General features: G+C 38.2%; 1 protein-coding gene across 4 annotated transcripts in view; it reads left to right on the plus strand.

Annotated features, from left to right (window-relative positions):
• Positions 1 to 19175, plus strand: part of LOC131237572 (uncharacterized) — a 41243-nt gene that overhangs the window by 1032 nt on the left and 21036 nt on the right. For all 4 annotated transcript variants that reach the window (XR_009167319.1, XM_058235432.1, XM_058235423.1 and 1 more), the window contains exons 2-7: positions 7056 to 7111; positions 8490 to 8548; positions 10635 to 10703; positions 10989 to 11072; positions 11331 to 11438; positions 18271 to 18333. Coding sequence is in view for 3 of the 4 variants with exons in the window: in XM_058235432.1 (XP_058091415.1) it covers positions 7056 to 7111; positions 8490 to 8548; positions 10635 to 10703; positions 10989 to 11072; positions 11331 to 11438; positions 18271 to 18333 (439 nt within the window). In the remaining variant the exon portion in view is untranslated. The remainder of the gene's footprint in view (positions 1 to 7055; positions 7112 to 8489; positions 8549 to 10634; positions 10704 to 10988; positions 11073 to 11330; positions 11439 to 18270; positions 18334 to 19175) is intronic.

Raw genomic sequence — 19175 nt, forward strand, 5'->3', positions numbered from 1 at the left:
GAAGACTATGTTTTTGGCAACTCAAAACGGCTTGTGAAGTGAATTGCTATCTGCTCAGCTGCAAATTCTGAACCACCCTCAATTTTGGGGACATCAAAACACCCTAAATAGCACAGTGAAGTATTTGATGATTGAAACTACAACAATAGCAATGTATGGAAGTCTTATGAATAAATACTCTCCGTCTGACATGACTGGCATGACTTAAGTTAAAATTGGTCTTCAAGCAATTCCTAAGATCCCTATTTATGGAGAAGTTAGTCACGGGTCTTATCCTTCTTGCATACAACTTTGAGGCTGATTTGCCCTCTTAGCATGTTCTTGCCTATATCAAAATCGCATTAAAATCTTGTTGGTCCTCTTTTGGACTTACTTGCCGTGATTTGCCTGATAGCACTAAACCTCATGGAGCTGCCCTGACTTGTATTGAAAGCTGGCCAAGTCAACTTGGTTGAATTTCGAGGTTAGTCCCTCTGTAAAGACTCGCCGGAACTAGGTCCACTTGGTCAACTCAACTTTCTAGATAGTCTAGTTAGGGGGATTTTTACAAAGAATAGTGTTAAAAAAAGGCGTTTTGGAAGTCCTCTTGTTCTTACCTACGTTCTAATAAAAAATAATTGATGGTCTAGTGTGTGATCATCTGACCATCCATGTACATGCATACATCTGTTATACATGTCGCCTACTTGTTCATCATTTTGAATCATTCAAACCATTTACTCCACTCTAGTTAGGGCTTTTAGCAGGCCGGACTTTGGTTGCTCAAATAGATCTGAGGGGATCCCATGCATGAAATTTAAGCCTATTTATTCAAAGCCTGTAGGCTTGGCTCAAGCCCATCCCTGCCCGACTCGTATAGGTAAGGTCATTTCCACAATTTAACTATTGAAATCTAATGATATCCCTAATTCTTCATCCTCTCCATCCCTATCCCCTACCACCACTTGCCCATCACCAGCTCTCTCTCTCTCTCTCACACACACACACTCTCTCTCTCTCTCTCTCTCTCTCTCTCTCTTAGTGTTAGCTAGACACGTGGCATGGGTGCCAGGGCTAAAGTCTCCTAAAGTGTCCAGCACGCCAAAATTCCAAAAACTAGGCACGGGGACACTTCCGTACACAAATGAAAATGGTTTAATTAAATAAAACAATGAAAATATTAAAGATGAAGAAAATGGAAAGAATATTCACATAATTTCAATATTAACAAATTACTAGTACTTTAAACTAACTAATAATTGATCAAACTAACATCAGTTTAAGCTAACAAGAGTAATAGAAACTAATTTCTAGTTACCTTTCAAAAAAGTAAAAAAAGAATAAAAGAAACTAATTGCTAGTGGTTTAAACTACAAGAGTAATGGAAAGTGAACTGGAATCTAGAGAAAACGAGAAGGCCCTCACAGGTAGTTTCTTTAAGAACAAGAGAATGGAGGGAAGCTTGAGGGTTAAGAGTGAGAGATCTTCGGCTTGACTAAAGAAATTTACATAACAAAAAGCTTGTTACATTTTTGGACACCTCACTTAACATACTGGGACACTTTGTCCATGCAAATTTTGAAGTGTTGTGTCATGTCCAGGAGTGTCCAAGTGTCCCCAAGTGTCGGCACTGCAAAATCCTAGAAAGTAGAAGTGTCCAAGGAACATTGCCTTCTCTCTCTCTCTCAATCTCTCTCAACACACTCCCTCCCCTCCCAGATGCCCCTTGGCCGACACCCCCTTTCATTTCTCTCCATGAAAACCCCTCTCTTGTGCCATCAACATGTAATGTAGGTGTTGAGGGCTCGTGCTGTGTGGGATAGTTTTGTGATCCGATTCATTGATATAAGGGGACCCACCATAGATGGGGAGATTGGAAGGCCTAACCCGTCAATCATCAAATGGGCATGTGTCAAAGATCTAGCCACTTATTAAGTAGTGCACACTGTGAACATGCCTTGGACCAAAATTACTTTGGTATGTTGATCAGGCATATGACAATTCTATAAGAATAATGGGCAGTTACTATTAATGTACTTATTTGTGCACCTTGTTTGTCAATCATGTGAGTTATTGTGTTGGGGGGTCGGTTGAGCCCTTGGAAGCTGAAGACCAAAGACATAAGAGGACATGAGCATCAATGAGTAAAGAACAGGTAAATGGGGTGCCTTGGTGACCCTAACCTTGACCCAAAACAACCCTTAGCCTTTAGATGATCCTAACCTATATAGGTAAACCTTGTTTGATCATCTATAACCTTAAGAGCCAAAATTAGAACATGATAAGTAAGGCTAAAAGATGTGCGGACTGCTGTAAAACAAACTGCCCAAACTATAGCCATCGATCGATCTTTTTTTAAGGTAAATCTGAATTTTGGCTGATTGATTGATGACCCTCGGTTGATTGACCGAGGGCAGCACAAATCATCCAACAAGCTTTTCTGGATATAAGCCAGATTTGGCCGATCTATCGACAACTCAGTTGATCAATCGACAATGTTGATTTCTGTCCATTTTTTGACCATTAGAACTTGTTTCCTTTATAAAGGGCATTCAATATTTGGGCATTTGGATGAGTTTTTGGTGCCATAGAAGTTTAAGAGATTCCCCACTCATATCCCACATTATTAGCCTCTAAATCCATAAGATTGGATTCATCTTCTTGATCTTAATCACTCTAAATGAGGATTCCAACATTGATGTTGAAGATGAACTCAATTTTCACCTTGTTCTAGAGTTTAGATTTGAATTAATAGTCAGATTCTTGTCTAAATTCTCTAGGATACCCATCTAGGTGAATCCCTTAGGATTCCAACATTCCCATGTGTTGCAGGAGATTCAACCAACCTCCCATCACATTGGTTTTCCATTAGAGCATCGCATGCAAAGTGTTTGAACTTGTAGCTAAAGCATCGACAAGCATCGACATCAATGATCGGGGGAGCAATTAAGGAGCCTATTCAAGCACGGGAGAGCTTTGAATAAGCGACTCAAGCATGGTGCGTCAAAGGGGCTCAATCCAACAAGTGTCAATTGTAGAGTCCGTTCACACTCCTTCCTTGTGTATGATTGAGTGTAGAGTTTGTAACCCAAACTCACATAGGTTATTGTGTAGGACAGTATTGCCACCAACACGGGTGAGTACGTGTGCAAGTCCTTATGTAGGCCACCGTTATGGGTGTGTTCGTGTGTAAGTCCTTATGTAGGCCACCGACATGAGTGTGTACATGGTTAGTCCTTATGTAGGCCACCGACATGAGTGTGTATATGGTTAGTCCTTATTTAGGCTACCGACATGGGTGTGTATGTGGTTAGTCCTTGTGTAGGCCTTCAATAGGAGTGTACGCTTGTATAGGTTAGAGGTGAACCTTATTTAAAACTTCTGATAGTGAATACTTACACACTTAAGGAGAGTGTGTCCGCGGAGAGTGGAGTAAAGAAACCGTGAAATTGCGTGGAATAAGATACCACGATTATAGCTATAGAATGAATGGTTATGTCTTAGAGGGGAGGTGATTAGGACCAAATAAAATGTATGCATTTTAATACAATTGTTTACATAAACTAATTTCCAATAAAAGCTAAGTAAGGCAATTATTTCTAAGGCTTCCAAGCCAATAGATGGTCCAATCACATAGACTATAATAGATGCGACAATCAAGCAACTAGTCTATAAACATGATAGTGTACATATGTGTGTGGGGTGTGCTATCTATCAACTCCTACCATTAATCTAATCATGCATATATATATATATATATATATATATATATATATATATATATATATGGCCAAGGCATATGATCACGTTGATTGAGATTTTCTTCTCTATATGCTTACTTGTATGGGTTTTGGGGCCAAGTGGAGAAGGTGGATTGTTGCTTGCATCGATTCGGCTCACTTCTCAATTATTCTAAATGGATCCCCTAGAGGCTTTTTTAAAAGCTTGAGAGGGCTGAGGCAGGGGGGATCCCCTGTCCCCTCTTCTCTTCCTTATCGTCGGTGAGGCGCTTTCTAAAATGCTGATCAAAGGGCAGGATCAAGGATCCCTCCGTGGTATTGCGATGCCTGGGTTGTTTGATCCCCTAACTCATATCCAGTTCGCTGACGACACCCTTATTTTCTCTGACTCCTAAGCAGAATGCATCGAGAATCTCCACACTGCCCTGCGCTGTTTTGAAGTGGTCTCTGGCCATAGGATTAATATGAGTAAATCGAAGATGCTTGGAATTAATGTTCCTTCTCAGACTCTCCAGTCTTTTGCAGTCACGCTTGGATGCCATATAGATACGTTTCCAACTTCTTTTGTTGGTCTCCCCCTCTCTGTGGGACCCCCGCCGGAATCTATGCGGGATAAAGTCATCAGCAAGTTCCAAAAGTATCTGGCCACTTGGAAATGCCGATACTTATCTATGGGAGGTCGCCTTACTCTTATTAAAGCAGCCCTTTCTAATCTTCCCCTGTACTTCATGTTGCTGTTCAGATGCCCAGGCCCGGTTCTAAAGTCCATCAACAAAATTAGAAGAGATTTCCTGTGGTTCAGTAAGGAAAACCAGAGGAAAATTCATCTGCTAGAATGAAAGAAAGTATGTAAATTGTTCAGGGAAGGTGGTGCCAATGTTAAAAATTTGAAAGTCATGATGGCGCTACTAGGTAAATGGTCTTGGAGACTAGGCTCTGAAAAGGAGGCCCTCTGGGCCTTGATTATCAAAGGCAAGTATGGCTCTTCCCAAGGTGGATGGTGGCCTAAAGATTCTTCATACTATAAGGCCTCTCATATCTGGAAAGGTATTCTTACAGCTAAGAATCCAGTGATCGAGAATAGCAGCTATGTGTTGGGCAACGACTCTTCTATTCGGTTCTGGGAAGACCTATGAGTAGGGAAAGAACCACTTAAATTTCAATTTCCTCAAATCTATCGGCTTTCTCCCGATAAAGATATCCTCATCAACAGATGCTTCTCTCTCACGCCCACTCAAATTGTTTGGGATATCAGATGTTCCAGAAATCTCAATGACAGCGAATTTAGGGAGTTCACGGCTCTTTAGGACTGCATATCTAATATAATGCCCCATAGCAGCCAGCCTAATAGCCTCGTTTGGAAGTTAGAGAAATCAGGATCCTTTTCCATCTAATCTCTTTACTCCTATATCTATCCTGCGTCATCCCCTTTGCATAACGTTACCCCGTTCATCTGGAAGTACCTAGTTCCTCCTAAGTTCATTTGTTTCAGCTGGTTAGCGGGTCGCAATAGAATCCTTACTATTGACAACCTGTCTAAGAGAGGCATGCAGATTGTTAACATCTGTCTCTGTTGCATGCGCGAGGCAGAGTCCGTGAATCACCTGCTGGTGCATTGTTCTTTCATTTATCAAATCTGGGCAGATTTTGTTCAGAGTTTTTTGGTCAGTTGGTGTGTTCCAGATTCGGCCGCCAATCTCCTGTCTTCTTGGAATGGTCTCAAGCTTGGGAAAGACAAATCTATCATCTGGTGCATGACTATTCTAGCTATCTGGTGGGCCATTTGGGAAGAAAGAAATGAAAGATGTTTCAATGATAATTCTTCTTTTGTTAAGGCAGTGGGATCCAGGGTTAAAAAGATGGTGATCGAATTGGCTACAAACGTCAAAGATTCGTATAATTTAAATCTTAGTTTTTTAGGCTGCTAGGGGCTTTCTGCTATCTTAGCAGATTTGCTTCTCTCTTTTCTCTCCTGTTTCCTTTTTTCTTTCTTTTTTTCTTTTTTCTTTTTTTTGTATCCCTTTTCCTTTTAGTTTAATGATTTTCAGTTTGTTGCCTTTAATATATATATATATATATATATATATATATATATATATATATATATATATATATATATATAAAATTCAACTAAACAATCACATAAACACAATTAAATAAGTGCTCAAATACAATCTGAAACACAAGCATATATAGCGGTTCAGTTTCTCTACTCCACTCTCGGTGGACGCACTCAACCCATGAGTGTACTGGATCTCACTATCGGAGGTTTTAAATCAGGTTCACCTCTAACCTTTACAGCCCTACACAAGGACATAGCGTACATTCCCGTCGGAGGCTCTCGCAAGAGATTAGTTGGTTTTCTATCGGCTAACCAACAGCTTCGGTTCTAGTCCAATGACCTACGTTTACTTCCTTCGGATGCTCCCATAGAGACTAACACGTACGCACCCATGTCCATTGAATTTAGCCATACACAAGAGCCTAGGTCTTACACAAGAATCTGTTGAGTTTGGGTCACGAATTCTTACCCTCAAACCTACACAAGGAAAGAGAGTATGGACTTACTAATTGACATTTGTTTAATTGAGCCTCGTTGATGTGTCGATCTTGAGTCGCTTCTTCAAAACTCTCTCGTGCTTGAATCCGTTACTCAAATGCTCATTCAATCATTGATGCCGATGCGCTTCCAATGCTTCAACTCCAAGATCAAACACCTTGCATGTGATACTTCGATGCACGCTCACTCTGAATGGTCCATTGTGATACATGGTAAGATTCCTTCTCAGTTCATTGACATTCATAGCAATCTCAAGAAACTAAATTTGGTTGCCTGGCTGCCTCTTCATTTGTGCCAAAGATCCATTGCTATATCTCAAAGTGGCAAGCATGCTTCAACCATATTTCTCCATTTCTGTAGTGGATTTAGAAACCATTGTTACATTGATCCACAATTCCACATTCAGCATGCATGCTCCAACCATATTTCTCCATTTCTATAGTTGATTTAGAAACCATTGTTACATTGATCCACATTCAGCATGCATGCCTTTTCTAGAATAACTTAGCTTTGTATACTGTTCAAAGGCATCATCAAATGGGATTTAAAAAATATGAAGGCCCTGAAACAATTGATGCCTGAAATTTTATAGTAAAAATTGATTAATAAGATTGCATGGGGTCAGTGGGCTTTTGATCATTATTTGAAGCAATTAACCAGCCTAGATGGTCTAATGGTGCAGCATTTAGGTTTTGTATGTTAGAAAGTCTTGCCCGGAAATTTGGCTTCCCTTTCCAGTGGTACTAAATATTCTAATTGGTATGCATGATTCTTAGGTTGGGAATCTTTGGAATGGAAGTTGCTAGGGTGCTTGGTGGTGGGCTTGTACCAGGTATACTGTTTGGTTTGTTACATTTTAATTTTAATTTTAATTTCTTATAATTATTCTTTTGTTGATTTTTAGTTGTTTATTGATGCCTTATTCTTTTGAATACTGTCTATTTCATGGTTTGAAAATTATGAACTGAAGATTATATTCCAAATTCACAGTTAAAAAAATCCAAAATTTCATGAGAATTAAATAATTAATGAGTACCCAACTCAAGTTACATGTTATCAAAAGCCTTATTGAATTGTTTAAACTTCCAAATGGATAAATATGACTCACTAGAAATGATAATTCAATCAGGTTATTTGATAGTGATCTTATTGAAATAGAAAATTGGCCAATCTTGACAGGTTCTTTCATAGAGCTATAATAAAATTTTGAGAGTTAGGAAACTCAAGCAAGAGGATTCGAGACAACTGAAAATTATGTTATATATATACATATTTGTAGATAAATGATGATTTAAAAGGAAAAAGAAAAGGAGAGATGGAGGAAGGTGTTCAAATTGGCTGAGTCACATCTGAGTCTGACTAGGCAAGACATTCCACTGTATGGAATTGGCAGAATAATGCCCCTGTCTTTACAATTTAAATCTTAGCAGAATGCTCTACCAGGAGGCTGGCCAAATCTGCATTTCCATAGCAGCTATCCTTTCCCAAGCTAAATAGTGCCCATGGTCCTGGCAAGATCATGTGCCTGTGAACCACTGGAATTGTGATGACATGGCAAATTATTATTTCTTGATGATGGGAATCAAGATGGACAACTTTTTCCAGTTAAGTTCGTCATGTCTGTTCCATTCTAGATGATCAAAGAGCACTTTGAAGTTTGTCCTCTATCAAATGGCAAAGGGATATACCTTGCCAACTTCGGTGTTTTGTCCCATGCTTGTAGTATATTTTTCAGTTGCTCTCACTGGTATCTAGATCTTTAGCTCTCATCATTAAGCTACATACAAAGTTGCAATGTGCAAATTTTGGTTGCATGTAACTTCGTTGTGATTTTATTTTATGGACAAAGTGCAAATCTTTTTGTGTGTGTTTCATTGAGAATTCTTTGAAATGGTAAAAAATGCCAACAATATGAGTTAAACCCGTTCTTTGGATTTTGTTATCAATTTCTGCAAAAGGAGTTGGTTCCCATGTGCCTGGAAATGTTTCCTCGGTCAGTTTGGAGTTGCCCCTGTAGTTGTTTCATACTAATCCCTGAAACTTGTACAGCCAGGGACTTGCATGGGGTAATATGGCCTCTTTTTTTTTCCCCCCTTGACTTGAGTATGTATAGTTTTCAGTTTATTTATGGTTGGCTGAATATACGTGTAATTATCTGTGAATGGGTTACTTCGATTTTTCCTGCTGACTTTGATTTGAGTTCTTTATAGGCTCCTTGGTTTTAGTTGGCGGTGATCCTGGCGTTGGCAAAAGTACCCTATTATTGCAGGTACAGCTTGATTCTCTATATCAATTGTTGAGTATTTAAGTGGGGTTATGTGGCTTGTAGGGCAATGTGTTTATGGATTTTGTTGTGAAGTGTTACTTATGCAAATGAATATTTAAATTTATAGCTGTTAGTAAGTCAGGTTGCTCTTTTTGAAGTGGACATGTCACACTTCTGTCCTACTTAATTTCTATCTGTGCCCTAGGAGTGTTACCGATATATTGGAAAGGTTATAAAGTGATTTTATATGGCATGGGTGGAAGAGAAGCATGAGTTTCACTTGTTAGAGTGGAAGGAGGTGTGTAAGCTACTGGGATTGAGTCAACGGAAGTCATGAAAAAAGCCCTAGTGGAAATAATGGCTATGGAGGTTTAGAGAGGACGATGATGTTTTGGAAGGAAGTGATTGTTTTAGAATAGCCCATGCTTTTCTTTTCTTAACAAAATTTTCAGTATTGTATCAAGTAAAAAAGAAAAAGAAAGTGATTGTTATAAGATATGGTATTCGTGAAGATGGGCAGGTTAATCCCAATTTGTTGCGGCATCGGAGTCAGGGGCGTGGAAATACAAAATGGGCAATATTGCCAAGGGGATCATGTTGGAAATTCGGCGTGGAATGGTAATCAGATTTTTGGAGGATAGCTAGTGTGGCTATAAGTCGTTTGGTAGTTCTTTTTAGTTGTGTTTATTTTCCATCTTTGCGGAAGATGCCAGAGTTATTGGCTGCTATGAGAGGGTTGGTAAAGTTTTTATGCATCATTATCATTATATGTATCACACCCTTGGGATATGGAAACATGTATTGATATCACCAATGATTTTGCAGATACTGGAGTATGTAACACCGTCATTCGGGAAACATTAGGAAAATAGTGATTTTTTTTTTTTTTCTTTTGATGGGTGGAATGGTGGAATTTTTTATTGAAACTTGAAGAGACGGTAAAAAACACATGATTACACACTTTGGACTCAAAATATTACAAAAAACAACTAAGATTATAGGTTTCCATCATACAGGGCTAAAACTGTGTGGTCAGACAAAATGTGTAATTACTTAATATGATTTTAATGCATTAAATACTTTAAAACACCCCCATGAAGTGATCCCCCCAGCCCCACAACGCAAAAAATAAAATAAAAGAATTGGTTTTTTTTTTTTTTTTTTTTTTTTGAATTTATGGAAATTTGCAAATATTAATGCCAGTATCATCAATATATGATAGTTGAAGATATCGTCAACATTATCAATAATAGTGGCGATAACATGTAAACTGTGTATTTACCCAAGTATCTGTATCGCCAAGGTTTGATACAACAATATTGGCCAATTTTATTAATAATATTATCGATGATATTTTGGACACTAGGGTTGGGAAATAAGTCGTTTTGACCACTGTTTAGATTTTTTATTTTTTATTTTTTTGGGAGGGGGGGTTGGTCCTGGGGCTATTAGGAGTGATACTTGATCATTCAAAACATAACATGTGATTGTAGAAGTGGGAGTCTTCTATGCAGTTTTACCAAAAAAATAAAAAGAGCTGGCTAGGTAGTTTCCCATAAAATCCCTATATTGGAAGTTGATGTATGGATGGGTTGGGCTCACCGTACATTGTGGTTATGGGTAGTGAAGGCACTGCTTCTAGGTTCATTGCATTTGGTTGGTTGGTTGGTTGCAAGAAGTGTTAACAGCAATCATCTTAGGAACATGAAATGATAATATTAAATGTGTGCTTTGTGTGTTTGAGTGCTGATCGCAGGTGGAGAATTTTTATGGAATATTTGTCTATTACCATCTGTGTTTCATATGGAAAGAAAGAATAATAACTCTTTTAGCAATAAAAGTGAATCAATCTCCCGGGTGAATGATAGAGTTAGATGCCTTGTCAGCTCTTGGAGGGGCAATTTCGAGAGGGCTGGGGTGAGTGTTTTATTGCTATGCCTTCATTGTTTCTTTTGTGAAGCCTTCAGGCTTCTTTCTTAATAAACATTTTCCAATCAAAACAGAAAATAGTTATCACTGTTAGGTTCATGAATGTATCCTTTTCCTCTCTCTTGATATAGTTAATGATTGAGATGGTTTTGTTTTGAAGATTGCTGCAATTCTTGCCGAAGGACGTGATTTTGAACCAGCTCCAGTAGTATATGTTTCAGGTGAAGAGGTCAGTTTCATTTATATATTTGTTGTCAGAATCTGAACAATATGACATTCCAAACCCCTTGAAAGACTGGAATGGCAAAAAAGGGTTCAAGTAGCCGACCCCACTTAGTTGGGATCAGGTGTTGATGATGATGATGATGAATCTGTTCTGTGGCAACGCCCTTCTAATTTAGTTTCCATACCATTAAAGGTGGTTCCTGGGCTTTTGGACTCACTGATGCCTTTCATTTCCATCTCTTTATTTTCCTTGCGATAAACTTAAAATTGTTTCAATATGTTATGGCAGAGTGTTGAGCAAATTGCAAACAGAGCTGATCGTATGAGAATTGGGACAAATGACCTTTTCTTGTATTCGAGTACAGATGTTGAGGTGCATGCTTTTGAAACTCAGCTTTCTTGTGTGTAGGCTTTGGTTATTGGTCCTACAATCTAATTTTCATTCTTGTGATAAACAGCTTGTTGCTCATAGGGTAGTTCTGTGAATTCTATATTTTAGGATAATGCTGATGCAATGAGTCAAACTCAAGAAAGCATGTCTAATGAACTTTATGATTTTTAATTACATTTCAAGCATTCTTTTGGGGGTAATTCGTTCATCAAATGATTGATATTCTTGGTTTTATTTCAGGACATATTGGAAAAAGCTCAAGGGCTCTCTCCTCGAGCTTTGATTGTGGATTCTATTCAGACTGTTTATTTGAGAGGATTGGATGGAAGTGCTGGAAGTGTTTCACAGGTCGAATTATCTGAAATCGTTATGATCTCTATTTAATTTGAGAAGGAAGATACATATTACAGTTAAAGAAGATTAAAATACATTGATAATCTGAACTTCCTTTAGAGTCTCTCTCTCTCTCTCTCTCTCTCTCTCTCTCTCTAAAAATAATCATTTTTTTGGAAAGATTGCTCAACATGCTAGATATATAGTCGGACTCGTTGTGTCATTGTCAAACACAAATGCATGTTGTTAAGCTTGGTGGCTTGAAAAAGTCGGATTCATGACCTATTCATACAAATAGTGTAAAATATCAACACATTTTTAAATATATATTTTAGTTACTTGTATGTAAGGAAACCCCAGATATAAAAATACTAATTAGCCTAAAATAGGTTATATATTTGTGTGCACACGCATGCGCGTGCATGCGTTACAACAAAACTTGGGCGGAAAAAGCAAATACAACCTGAGAAGCTAAAATAGCTGCTACCCGAATACACTAGACAAAGATGAATTAGGCAGTACCATTAAACAGGAAACCCAACCCGTTATATCAAGATTTGACCTTGTGAACACCTCCCAGATTGATCCACACTTATTCCTAAAGCATCTATTATTCCTTTCCCCTCAAAGGGCCCATAAAATTGCCAGAAAAATGAGGCTTCACAGCATCCTTCTTTCTTAGCTCCTCCATGCCATAAAAAAGGCACCTCAATCGAACCCGACATGACCCATGGAACTTTGAGTAAATCCAGGAATTTCACCCACACTGCCCAAGAAAAATGGCAATGGATCAAAAGATGGTTCACCGACTTAGCGTTGTTGAAGCATATAACACAAACATTTGGAAGCACCATCGCCCTTCTTTGGAGATTGTTTATTGTAAGCACTATGTTCCTCTCCACTAGCCATGCCGCCATCGCGGGGGGAGCACCATAGTACCAAACTTGAGCACTACAACAATTCCTCTTGACCACCTGGGCCCTCTAATTGGCTTAAGGAATAAGCAAATAGAAAATTGATCGGAACCATCCAACCACCAAACCATCTCATCTTTCTCATCAACCATGGGACTAACTCTAGAGTCACGCCAACAACCTAGTGACTTCATCCACTTCCTCTTCCTTCCAGTTCTTTCGACAAGCGGGTGTCCAAACTCCAAACCACCCCACCTCCTGAGATGGAATAACACTAAGCTATGGGGATGTTCATATTTGGAGACAACTGTGCTAACCTTAGAAACTTGGACTGGGACGACCCTTCACCAGTCTAAGCATCCACCCGGAATCAAACCCTCCCAGCATCTACACTACCTTCTTGAATTTTGCCTCCAAACTAGCGACTGCCTTCCATAAGCATGAAGCCCTATATAAAGAGGACCTCATAACCCACCATCCCTCTTCCTGAACCCCGTACTTGCTCACAATAACTTATCTCCTCAAGCTCCCTTCCTCTGTACCAAACCTCCATAAACATTTACCCAAAGAGCAATGTTCATTATTTCCAAATCCCTTGTTCCCACTCCCCCTTCTTCGTACGGCTTGCATACCTCTTCCCATTTCAGTAAGTGGAATTTACGAGCCTCTACTGCACCTTGCCACAGAGAATTTCTCCTTAACCTCTCCAATCTATCCAACACCACTTTTGGACATTTACAGAGGGACATGAAATAAAGTGGCAAATTAAACATGCCCGCTTTGATCAATGTAATTCTACCTTCCAATGAAAGATGCCTACTCTTCCACTTCGAAAGCTTCCTTTCTATCCATACAATCACGTTATCCTAAAAATACTTAGGTGGTTTTCTGGTGCACAGTGGTAAGTCAAGATATTATGAGGACCCTTAGCTACACCCAAAAACCTCCGCCAAACTTGCCGCCTCATCCCTATCCATACCAATCCCCCAAAGCTCACTCTTGCAAATATTAACCCTCAAGCCTGAGACCATTTTAAAGCGCCTCACAATTTTCCTAAGATTATCCATCATTTCCTTATCTGCATCATAGAACAAGATAATATTGTCCGCAAACTAAAGATGAGAAATTTGAACTCTCGCTTCCTCCACATAAAAACATGGAATAAGACCAACAACTTGGCCCCTCTTAAGCATCTTGCTAAGTGCATTAATGATCACTACAAACAAGAATGGAGAGAGCAGATCAACTTGTCGGAGACCTCTCGAAGCTTAAAAAAAATCCGTTGGGAGACCCGTTGACCAATCTTAGATGACCTTAAATATTCTCGCACCCACTTTCTCCATTTCTGCCCGTATCCTTGTTGACCTAGTATGTAGTCAAGAAAATCCTAGTCTCCGTGATTGTAAGCTTTCTCAATATCCAACTTACCGACGATGCCCTTTTTGCCTTTTACTATCCTTGTGTCTCAAATCAATACACACTTGAGCTATAAGAGCATTGCCAAGAATCTATCTATCTACTACAAATGCACCTCTTGAGTATTAGAAACAATGTTTTAAATAGCGGTAGCATGTTGTGTAGTGTTCAACCATCTGTAGCATGCAACATAAATATCGTAGCGTATAGCTTAAGCTACACGATACTTCTATTTTTTAAATTTAAAAATAGGAAAAATATGATAAATAGTAAAAAAATAAAAAATAAAAATAAAAATACTTAACAAATGATTCATATTTTCAGGCATAAGCATGTTCAAACAAGTTATTAATTATCATTTATCAAAAGCTAATCTACATATATAAAGTTATAAAACAAATCAAATAATTATCGCATCAACAACTTTCTAAGCAAACCACTTTAATAATGTCTAATTGAAACCACAAATCACAATTCACAAGCATGAAAAGAAATAAAAATCCCATAGGTTAGAAGTATTAGGTGCAATACAGATGCCATCCATACGAAGAGGGGTTTTCGAAAACCCTCTTTTGAAGCCCTTTTTCATTTTAGTTTTAAAGGTTTTTTAGTGTGTGAGTTTCACACCAACTTTAACAAAGGATCACCACCATTTTAAGTGAAAGTAAACATAACAGGTTGGTTTTAACTTTACATCTATTTATTTTTTATTTTTTATTTTTTAAATTTTTATGATGTGAGTTTTACACAATTTTTTTAAAATAAAACTTAAAAGAAATAAAAAATACATTGTAGCATACGCTGTAAACCTTCACGCTACAAGGGATTTATTCTATTTAGCTACACTACATGGTGCTACACTACTGTTGTGCTACGAACGATATTCGAAACATTGCTTCGAAATAGTATTTCCAGGAACCATTCGAAACCTGGAAGTAAGAATTTTGGCCAAGATCATGTATGGACTTCCTACGAGACTGATTGGCCTAAAATCTTTGAAACATCGCGTGCCTTTGATTTTTGGGATAATGGCTATAAACGATGCTCCAAGATCGCCTCTTTCAAAGAATTCAGTTACAAAGTTCACATCGCCCTTCACCACTTCCCAAAACACTTGAAAAAACACAAGGTAGTCATTAGGACCTGAAGCATCCCCCTGGTCTTTTGAGAGAAGCAATTTTCGATTTCGACATTTGACCAATCAAAATTAGATTATTTATATGGGAAACGATACCCAAAAATAAAAGAGCACGCAAAATCAATTACTTTATGGGCGGGCGATGTCTAGGAGCATCGAACATTCATATCTATTTCAATGCATGTCAACATAGCACAATATCTTGTATTGTTTTGTAGGAAACATAGCATAATATCTGGTATTGTTTTGCGGGTTACTAATTGGTAAAATCTATTAACGAGTAAAAGTGGTGCCACAATATGATAACTAATTTGACTATTTGAAATCACAACAACTCATCATTTTAAACAAATCTCCCTTGACTCTCAACACATGTCTTGATGTAGGACCGATGCATGAACCAAAGAACATGTAAGATCAAGTAGTAGAATTAAGACAATTAACAAAAAAACACAAGCATTGCCATAATCATCACAAATCCCATGAAAACCAAAAGAACATCATGCATAATCCTAGCCTAAGTTACCAACATCGTCATATAAGATCATTAGATAAGAAGAAACTAGGATTTAATGGATGTAGGGACATCCAATTGGCATAGGGTATAGTCTATTTCAAAGTAGAAAACCTACTACAACCTAGGGTAAGAATTAGGGTTTGGGTAATTTGGGAAAGTAGGAAAGTTAGGGATTTAGATTTAGAGTTAGGGTTTCGGGACTGGAAGAAAGGGGTTTAGGAGAATACGAAAGGTTAGGTTGTGAGAATCGAAGAACTTGAAGACAATACCTTGATGGAGGGGAAAAGAGATGGTTATGTGGGGATAAATAGAGACATCGCACCTTCGTTGATGAAGATTAGTCTCGCACCAATTTCCCTTTCAAATCGCATGAAAGCATCTTTAAATCGCATGGAGATGGAAGAAGAAAAAAGTAAGAGCCTTCTCTCTCTCTCTCTCTCTCTCTCTCTTCACAAAACCTAATGAGGGAGAGGGTCACACGCCCACTCTCTTTTTATAGCTTTTAGAAAGTTGAAAAATTACGATTAACACCCTGTTTTGTGAATTTTGACGAAAATAGCCCTAGTCAAACCAAAATCAACTAAAGCACTCATAATGATGTCCAAACATAACATAAACAAAACTAAATCCTATAACGCTGATAAAATCTAAGAAAACTAGTGTGGATAATCCATGATCAATGGCCCGTTCATGTGATCCAACGGTCCAATTGTCACGTCCATTTGATCCAATGGTCTGGATCACTCCATAAACAACCCATGTGCATCTTCCCAGTGTGGGGTCTTCCAGTTGCTCGCACATGCACATGGGGTCTTCAGTACGATCACGAATACTCGCCTAGCCACAGGAAAATCGGTGCTGCTCGCCTCCTCTGATACGTACGCAAGGCTGTACGTGAAGTGATGTCCTCATCATGTCTTATTGTTGACCTCATTTCTTTGAGCATATTAAAGTGGGGATGTTTTGGAATATCTCACATGTTGAAGATTGCTTCCCACGGAAAACCATTGACAATTCATCTAATGTGAAATAATGGGATCATTGTTATACCATATCATCTATTGTGGCCATTTTGCTAAGGGCCTATTTAGTTCACCAATTACCACGATAATATAAAGGAAATGTGCAATGATTACAAATTACTTTACCTGTCTCCTAACAACATTCGCATTTGATTGCCGATTTCTGTGTTTAGTTTCTTTGCACTAAAATCGTATTGATGGCATTTTTACATTACTTTAATGTCAAATCATCACTAAAATACACTGATGTCGCTGTTTGGATTTGAGATTTTCATGATAATGCCATGATTACAAATTCCTTTACCTGTCTCCTAAATACATTTGCATTTGACCGATGATTCTCATGTTTGGTTAGTAGTGATAAAATTATAATGATGCCACTTTTTCTTTCAATTACCTGGGTAATTAGCGAAACAAGCAGACCCCAAAGAAAGTTACTGGAGAAATTATTTCAACTGCTTTCATTTGCTGTTCAGAAGTCCAAGTGGCAAGGCAAGGTAGGATAAAATTAGGAATAACTGCATTCGAGGGATCTTAGAAGTAGCATCAATATTAATGGGGTGAGGGCTCAAAAGGACATGGGTGGAGGTTGTAAGAAAAGACTTTTTGTTTTAACTAATGATATGGTCTGTGATAGAGTGGAATGGCGTAACAGGATTCATGTAGCTGACCTGAATTAGTTGTGATAAGGCTTAGATGGTGTTGCTGGTGGTATTCAAAAGTCCTTCAAGCCTACAAATGTTCAATCGTGGCCATTGTACATTAGCTGTAAAAGAAAAGGTTTATGGATATGGAATCTCCTTTATATTGAGTCTCCTTATGTTGTGGAAGTTCTAGTATGTGAGTGATAGGCATAGTTTGATAGAAAGTCTCAATCCCTTAATATGCTTTTGCAATTTTAAGTGTTGAAGTGAACTGCATGCTGTAGAAATGAGTTGTCCATGTGTTCCCGTTGTGGGAAGCACACAATAGTTCTGCTAAGATGCATTGTGGGGTGTGACTATGTTGACATGTCAGTAATGTGTCAACAGGTTCCTTGCCATTTCATCCAGCTGACTATTTGAGCATGATCTTCCGTGTATGATGCAGCACAACAGAAGAATTGAATTAAAACTGATCAGGATGTTTAGTATAGGTGTTCCAAAAGATGAGTGTGGAGTTATCAAGTTCACCATCTCAGGGTCAGTTGTGTGTGGGCTTTCAAATTGAGCAGAATTATTGGTGATTAAGATTTAGTGGAAGTCCTTAATTGCACGATTCTTCTAACTAGGTGTGGCTCCTGCTTCAAATTGCACTTCGGACTCTCTCTCCTTCTCCCACTTCCCATCTATTTATACTTGAGTTTTTTTGAAACTGATGCTTCTCTGCTCGCACACCCAAATCTGTTGCTGCTTTGCTTCTTCACACTTGGTACAACTATATTGATATCTTTGTGAATTTGGTTAGTGACTGTCTCATTGTTGAGGGTATTCGTCTTTTGCTATTGCTTGGGCTTTTGGGATGCCTTATCTTCCTCTGAATTTAGCATCTTAAATGACCTAAAGATGAGGTCACTTTCTATGGATGTTAAAGAAAATCATGTCCTTAGGAGAGGCTGATTGTATTGGAGATGTCCTTGGTAAGGAAGAGGTTCATAAGTCTTCTCTTTGGTGATTCTTACCCATTGCTTTAATGCATTTTGTATTTTTTCCCTTCTTGTTTCTTTTAATGAAGTAGTTACTGATAAAAAAAAGAAAAAAAGAAGTTGCGTGATCAAGACGATGCTATGCTGTTCTTCTAAGTTTGATCTTTTGTCTCTGTTTATCCTGTCTTTTGCTTAAATTTCTGTTGATTGTAACAGGTGAGAGAGTGCACCTCAGCCTTGTTGCGCTTTGCAAAGCAAACAAGTATACCTGTGCTTTTGGTAAGTTAACATCACATGGAGTCTGCTGATTGATTATTGAATCTCAATGATCTTTTATTGGCTTGTTTATACATTGGATTTGACTATTAAGGATATGATGACATGATACAAGTAGTAAATGAAATACAATTTCCAGTAACTAAACCGTAACGTACTTGGGAGTTTAGGAGAGGAGTGTTCTTTGAAGACTTAATTCTAAACCCACATTCCCGACATCAGGTTTGAACTTTAGTTGCAGGATGCTTCCATTTACCTAACTCTTTCGTTTTGAACTGTGGCTTTGCACTTTCAATTCAGATTCTTGTACGAACTGCAATTATTCTCCTAATGATTCACGCTTCCAACTCCTAGGAACTGCTTTTCCATATATATATATATATATATATATATATATATGACTTTGAGAAAATTTTGGTACTTTACTTTGGCAGTGTGATGGATAATACGTAGGCACTTAGAAATTACTTAGGAATTGCATATGCTGCATACGAGCAATTCAAATTAAAATAAACAAATTTGTTGGTCCCAATTTTGATATATCGTGTACCAAAACTTGCGCTTGCTCAATTACCTGACTATCAGATTTGTGGACATTTATTGAATGGTTAATAGGGAAAACTATCCAGTGGTCATATTTCAACATGCACGTCCAGCAATCAGAGGTTAGGATTGCACAACAATTCTGCTTTTGGGACTATTGAATTATCATCAATGGGTTTCATTATCTGTTTAATTTGAGTTGTATGCTATGTGCACACTTCTTGAGTGTGTGCATATCAAGTGTCATTCACTGCCAGAGTATCAAATAGCCCCCCTATTGCTATTTATCTCCTATATACATG

This window comes from Magnolia sinica, chromosome 1 (genome assembly GCF_029962835.1).
Source record: "Magnolia sinica isolate HGM2019 chromosome 1, MsV1, whole genome shotgun sequence".
NCBI classification, from domain to species: Eukaryota; Viridiplantae; Streptophyta; class Magnoliopsida; order Magnoliales; family Magnoliaceae; genus Magnolia; species Magnolia sinica.